General features: G+C 43.2%; 1 protein-coding gene across 1 annotated transcript in view; it reads left to right on the plus strand.

The window, feature by feature from the left end:
- The window catches only part of Arhgap20 (Rho GTPase activating protein 20), an 81,579-nt gene that overhangs the window by 65,584 nt on the left and 8,412 nt on the right, over positions 1 to 7,583 (plus strand). The window contains exons 10-12 of the mRNA XM_031346188.1: positions 1,986 to 2,164; positions 3,214 to 3,375; positions 6,527 to 6,636. Coding sequence (XP_031202048.1) covers positions 1,986 to 2,164; positions 3,214 to 3,375; positions 6,527 to 6,636 — 451 coding nt within the window. The remainder of the gene's footprint in view (positions 1 to 1,985; positions 2,165 to 3,213; positions 3,376 to 6,526; positions 6,637 to 7,583) is intronic.

Raw genomic sequence — 7,583 nt, forward strand, 5'->3', positions numbered from 1 at the left:
AGTATGACTGTCATTAAAAAATATTTAGGTACAGGACTCAATTTTGACTTTATCCTCCCTCTACGCTCATAGGATAGCTGGGTATGTAACTCGGTGATAGAGCATTCTTACATGTGCAAAAGCTAAAACCAATTTTGACGGTTTTGTAAAAATAGGTTAAGATGTACAAGCCAGACAAAAAAAATTGGCATTCATTCTCTACAGATATTTGCATGGCTTGGTGGGCAAATTCCTTCCTGTATTTAAGGCAGGACTGGCTCCCTTTCCTGCTTCGTTCTGTTTGGAAGTTAGATCCCAGCAGGAAGGAAGTGCTATATTTGAGCAGAATGGCGACCATCTTTCATGGCTGCACACTTAACTGACAGCTGTCAACCCCATGGAAAATGGGTACAATGAGATGCCCTCTGCCAGAAGAGCCTAGCATCACATGATGGCTTTAATAGAGAGCCCACAGCCATGCCTCTGGGGAAATAACTCTCAAAATCAGCCTAGTAATCCTTTCAAGTAGGCCTTTCGACAGACAGATAACTTCTTGTTGTATTTAAAGTTAAGGAAATGGGAAGATCTACATGGATATGGGAACCTGAAGTTTAAGTAGGCTCCTGACCCCACTGTCCAGAGAACTTCACACTTCCTTGTGTTTCCTGCTTACAAGAACATCAAAAAGATGAGTATGGAGGATGGTTCATGGTCAAGATGCTGTTTATTAAAAGGTTGCTCATCCATTTAACAACCCACAATTTGGCTTAAGTAGATTATTCTGAAGAAAAAAACTTGTTGAGTTGCTTCATAACCAAGTGACTGATACAGGGGGTTCTTTGAAATTAGCATTTGGTACTGCTGACCACGTCTTCCTTGGATTGTTTCCTGTCCAGTGTTGGTCAGCAGAATATCATAGCTGAATAGAAATGCTGTGTGCTGGTGTTTAATGTCCGGTCCCCTGTGCTCCCTGGAGACGGGCAGTTTCTGGGTGTTAAGGCTCTCCAAAGCTCAGCTCTGCTAAACCTTCATCAAATGGTTTTGAATCTGCACCACGGGAGATTGCTTTGGGGATTAGTCGGAGATGTGAGCTCATTTTGCCAGTGACACTGTGGCTCCCACACTGTTTCTCTCCTGTTTGGTATCCCCCTTTACCTTTACCTGCTGTGGCTCCCTCTGTCTTAGTTCCTGAGATCTTCCAGCCAATCTGTACAGGTCTCTTTCCAGATGTCTCCAGCCTACCACCCTGGGCCCTGGTGGGTCTCACTATTCTGCACCATGCTGCCTTAAAACACACCTTTTAAAACTGCATATTGAAAATTTCGAAGTTACCGAGAAGGGGGACGAAAAGTAAGATGTCAGCTTCCTGTCTCTGTTCCTGGTCCAATGAGACATCAGAACACAAAGCATTCTTTGTTTCTAGAAAACCAAAAGCAACCCCTCTTCCTTCTCCCTCATTTCTCTTTATCGTGTCGCGCCCCCCTCCCCCACCCTTCCCCCTCTCTTTTACTCACTTTTTAATGGTGACCTAGTTTACTCTTCTTTTTTATATGCCTGTCCATCTTTTAAAGTCACAGCATGTGTTGATGTGAAGGACTGTCCACTTCAAGTTGTTATAGTTTAATGAGGAAAGAGTGCTTGTTTGTTGTACAGTGTTAGGGCTGGAACTCGGGGCTTTGTGTGAGGCAGACAGGTGCCCTAAGAGTGAATGACATCTCCATCCTAGGAAGTAGAACCTCTTTCCTGTGTTTTTAAATTTTAGTGTGAAGACTCAAGTCAGCAAGCAGTGTAATGACTTACCCCAGAAAGGGGTAGAAGAAACCAAACACCAGATTCTTCCTTAATTTGCCCAATATTTATAATAGACTTTCATAGCTAGCATGGTCGGTAACAAGAGACCTCTATCCGCACTCCTCTGAGCTAGTGTAATAAGTAAGCTAGAAACTGGAAACTCTAGAAATAAGACTGAATGAATCACAAGTCTCCCTTCTGCTTTTAATTCTTAGATTCCAGCCAGAAGACATTTAAGAGGCGGCGCTCTATCATCAACTGGGCTTTTTGGCGGGGTTCTAGCACACACCTGGACAACCTGCCCATGTCGCCAACATCCCCTATGCCAGGACAACTCTTTGGAGTTTCTTTGCCAGATATTTGTGAGAATGACAATCTGCCAAAGCCTATCTTGGTGAGTATCATTTGGGTAAACCAACGGGAAAGGCTGTTCGTGAAGGGGACTTGCTGCAGGATAATATCCCCAAAGTGTTAAGGTTACAAAAGCCCCCTGGCTTTAGCTCAGAACCTCTATCCTTACTTCAAAACCTAAAAGTCACATTTCCTCATTGCAGAATCTTCAGGGAAACGTAGTGAGAGGAGACAATCCAGTCGACCCACTCAAACAAATTAGTGTGCTGTGTCATCAGACAGTCCCCACATCCGGTCTACAGCTGTGCTGCTCTGAAAGACTTGTCCGATTGTGTTCTAAAAAGCTAGTTTCTTTATATCTCACACATTTAAGCATCTAGATATATTCTCTGGTATTTAGTTGTTCGTACACAGAATGGGACTTTAAATAACTGCTGAGTTCATAATGTCTCCAACTGATGAAATAGCCACCAAGCAGGATTTGTTCCCTCTCCCACTGCACTCTGGGACCTCGCCTCACTCTGTTGTCCATCCGTAAATGCCAGGCACTGTGGCAGAGGCCTTATTATCTTGTTTATCCTCCACAGTAAAGTTCACGGGTACTTATCATCATTACCCTTACTTTATGAATTTAAAAGTAAAACGCAGACCCTAACTCAGATTGCACAGGAAATCAGGGGCACAACTGGCTTCCAGATCTTAGGGATTGCTTGTCTCCACACGCCATTGTCTTCGATACTGGATGCAGAGGACATACAGATAAGAAAGCAAAATTGGAGAACACTTAAACTCTATTCTCTGAAATTTTAAGATTACACTCCTGTTAACTGTACTCAGCAGGTCATACAGTAAATCTTGTGATCGTACTTTTTTTTCTTGGACCAGGTCCTATCTCCATGGCCTCTGATGATAACCACTCTATGTTCTAAAAATGTCACTTGGATCCTCGTAGCTGCCCACACAGCTCCAGCCCTTCAGTGCATACGCCCTGGCCTTCTGACTGCCTCAGAAGGCCAGTCCCCGCTCCTGTGCTGCTCCTGTGCTGCTGTATGTAAAGTGCCGCTTTAGTTTATCTCCTTTGCTTCCTCATAGGATATGCTTTCCTTTCTTAACCAAAAAGGCCCCCTCACGAAAGGCATCTTCAGGCAGTCGGCCAACATGAAATCTTGCAGAGAGCTAAAGGAGAAACTGAATTCTGGAATTGAAGTCCACCTTGACTGTGAATCCATCTTTGTGATAGCATCTGTATTGAAGGTAGGGAAAGCTTTCCCACGGTGGACCCCAGCCTCTAGATCCAGATGCAAAATCCATTCCATTTATTTCTGTGTGTAAAGAGCCATGATAGATTTAGGATCAATATTTTCTTAAAACAAAAGACAAACAAACAAAAAAAGCATTTCACAGAGCAACATTGGACCTTGAAGGCCACACCACTAATGTGATGCAATAGCTCATCTTCACTCTTACCACCTCAGACACAAAAGCAAAGAGTTAAACTGTGTATCACCATCAGAGCACACAGAGGGTGTTTAATCAACAACAAACAACCTACTGTCCTGAGTTCCTCACAACGTTTTCAAACCCAAACAAGAGTTTTGTGCTTGCCAGGATATGGAGAAGAGTCGCTGATGCCACCTAAAATCCTATGCTACCTGTAAGTACACATGCGCTCCGTTCTAAATGAAGAGCAGGGATGGCTGGGCTTCTGCCACAGTTAGAAAGTTCTAACATTGTCTCTTCGTCACATTCTTAGAGATGTCCTATGAGTTTGGAAAACAACGTAGAAGTGAGCTGTGAGCAGAGCTTTTTGACCATAGTGACAGTCCCTGCAGACTTGCCCGATATTTCCATTTCCCAGAGGGTTTGTAGACAAGGCCCCAGTCTCATCTGAGGACCTGAAATTAAGGAAAATATGGTGGACAGGGCTTGTCTTCCCCTGCCACAGTGACTGGCCAGCTCCAGGTAGAATCGACACCATGATTTGTAAGAACCCATGTGTTTCTTGATGGGCTGTGTCTAAACTCTGCTATGGGCTTTGACAGAGACAAATACCACTCCAGAGAATGAGCCAGGGCCATCCGATCTGTTGTACAGGTTTTAGTTACCACCCCAATGGAGGATACATCATACAGATACATGGTAAGCTAACCAGGTTAGCTATGTCAAATACAAACCCATACCATCAGCTTTGCCTCATCTCATAGAAACGTCTCAGAGGTTCTCACTCTCCTGAATTTAGGCAGGCACAGCCCGTGTTGTACAAACAGTCCCTTGCTTTCTACTTCACAGTACCACACTTCTTAAGATTCTCTGCTAAATTATTCCAAAGAAGCAGAGTCATGACTGTGCCCAAGCAAGCAAAAGGGGACAAGGCACCTGAATGATTGAAGACTCTGGCTAAATGGCTTCCATATAACTGAGGTCTTTTCACTGTGTAATTGTGTTTTTTCATTCCCACCTATTTCATTTGCTTTTAGGGAGAAAGATAAAGCATGAGCCCTCATTGCCTTTTTTTTCTGTACGTAGCTTTCTTTAGAAAGTAGTCTGAAGTCATTTAAATATTTCTTTCATTTTTTTTTTTTAACTTACCTATTTTGCTCCAGTACAACTTTAGCTCTCCAAACTGTGACTGGACAGAAATTGCTCAGGACAATATGACTCTGGCCCTTCCTCCCTCCAGGGAAGCTCACCAGTCCAGAGACTCATCCCACATGACCCAGAAAGTCCTGTCAGCTTGGGCTCTGATGTTAAAGGGAAGAATTTCATTGAGCACTGCAAGTCGTTGTAATTCTAAGTGGGCTCCTCTCTGCCTCTGCTTGGGTAGTTGAGTTTCCTAGCCCATGATGGTTCCAGCTGTGGGAGAGTGCACTGCCACAAGGTATCACTAACCCACTTTGAAATAACAGATTTCACCCCTGGTAACTCTGCCTGGTAAAGTGGTGCTGCAGCTGCACCTGATCTGGAATAATGAACACCGGAGGAGGCAGCTTCTTCGAGGATATACCTGAGTCTCAAGTGTCTAAGTGCATTTATGATTGAATAACAAAATCAGAGGAAGGTAGAAGCAGCCAACCTTTCTTACTCCAAAAAAAATGAATAGGAGAAAAACAAAAGTAGGCAGCACAGCTACAGAGGTTTTTAATTATTTTAACATCTGGTTATGGTTGACAGGCCTCCCTGGTCCTCTATCAACTGTCCATGGGACACTTTGTAACAGTTCAGCAATCTACTCTGCTGACCTACACTTCACATTGCCATATATGCCAACGGGGCAAGGGCCTGTCCCTGCCCCAGTGGAACCCATAAGAAGTAAGAATTCTGCCCAATTAGCTATTTTTTCTTACCTTAATACATTATCACAGCTTCTCTGATAGAGACACACCAGGTTGCACGGTGGCTTTTATTAGCTGCAGAGAGAGTGATCATAACTTTAAAAATCCCTAATTTCAGACTTCTGCCTGTCTCTGTGGCATAAACAGGTACTAGTGAAGGTAGCCAGCTATTTCGCAAACCTGAGTTCTCCCTAATACTGACTAGGTTGGGATCAGACTGCGAACTTGGCCTGCTTAGTGCTGTTCCAAAAGGGATCCAGACAGGTGGCCAAGAACCAGTGCCCACGGCTCTAAAATGAGGACCAAATTCAGCTCATCTTTTAAGCTTTTTTTTTTTTTTTTAATAAACAAAGACTCCAAAATAGCAGTCATCTGTGATTATGTCCTGTTTATGCCATGGTCTGGATTTTCTACACCCATCTCCACTTGTGGTCTTAGCAGGAAAGATAACATAACTCAGATATGTGCATTTACTACACCTGAGGCACACGATGCTAGCCCTACCTAGTTTAGAGAACCCAGCTTTTCCATGTTTTCTTTCCTTGAACACATAAGCACATTCTTTTCATGGGGAATACAAGAATGAGCCAAGTCCCTTCATGCCGTTATGCACCAACACTGGAAAATAATGTTCTAAGGTCATAGCCACTTGCTTGACTCATTTCTAGATCCCAAACACATCTGGCAGTACACAGCACTCGTGAATAAATAAATTCACATGGAGGGGTGGGATGAATGGTTGCCATGTTACAAACCTCTTAGATAACTTGGTACATTTCCTTGAACTTGCTATTGCAAAGAGAGAAGGAGGAAGGACTTGAGGTGGTGAGTTGCCAGGTCCCATCACGTTAGCTTGCCAACATGTCTACAGGGAGAGGCTTCAGCAGAATAGGGTGCCTTTTTTAATTTTTTCAACAGCAGTCCAGAATTGATTATCCCTGTCGGACCTTAGAAAAATGTCAACTCATGGGCTTCCATTCACACAACTCAGTGGAGAGTTGACAGGGCTCTTTTTAACACATAATTTGCATAAGAATGGTTCAAATATTTGGATTTTTTTTTTCTTCATCTAGGATTTTCTGAGAAATATCCCAGAAAGTATCTTTTCATCAGAGCTGTATGATCACTGGGTCTGTGTAATGGATCAAGGAAACGATGAAGAAAAAATAAATATAATTCAAAGGTAATGATTTAAGTAGGAAATATACATTAAAATACTTGGTTGGGCTTTTTTCTTAGAATATCAGTTGTGTTTCTCTAATTTTAAAAACAACAGTGTGTGTGTATGTGTGTGTACACAACTTACAGAAGTCACTTCTGTCCTTTCACCATGCAGGTTCTAGGAGTCCAACTCAGGCCACCAGCCTTGCCAGCAACAGTCCCTAAAGTAGTCTTGAAAGACTACTTTCCTTATCCTCTTTCTCAGTACTGGGGATCAAACCTGGGACCTGGTGCATGTCAGGCGAGCACTTTGCTACTGAACCATACCCCAAGCCTTTTCTCCCCAATCTTATTTTAACACAAATTACATTGTATACCCTCTACTTCTATTTATCTGTATCTGATAGGAGCTGAAATTCATTAGCCCATTGGATGCTGGGTCTTCCTGTAGGGGAAGCATGTACCCCACTAGATGACTCACTCCCCCCTCCCGTATTCATTTGGTGATTGGAGCTATGCAGAGAACATCACCTATCCCCTTCAGGAAGCCCGGTAGAGTAGATCTGTGAAGTAGATTGCACAAACCCCAGCTTTCAGTAATTGGGTCAGTAGTGCTGATGGAAATTTACAGATAGATACAGAATTGACTCTTCTTGTAGGCCGAGGGTGCTGACCAGTCAGCTGTCCTTCTCTCAGACAGAATTTATTCCTCTGAGCAAGTACTGGATGCACTGCTGTCAGTTGCTCAGTATAGAAGCAGCCCAAATGCTTAGCAGCCTTACAGACAACCTGAAGACACGAGCTATATGTTTTATTTCCTAGGGAAACACCCAAATCATCTTTTGGTTGGTTTCAGGGTCTTTGATCTGGAGTCACTGTCCGCAGCCTATTGTACTGAAGAAGGAATTCTGCTATTTGTGCAATGGGTGTCAGAGTACCTTATTTCCTAAACTTATAGAAAAAGTAACA

Source organism: Mastomys coucha, unplaced genomic scaffold, assembly GCF_008632895.1.
Source record: "Mastomys coucha isolate ucsf_1 unplaced genomic scaffold, UCSF_Mcou_1 pScaffold23, whole genome shotgun sequence".
Taxonomy (NCBI): Eukaryota; Metazoa; Chordata; class Mammalia; order Rodentia; family Muridae; genus Mastomys; species Mastomys coucha.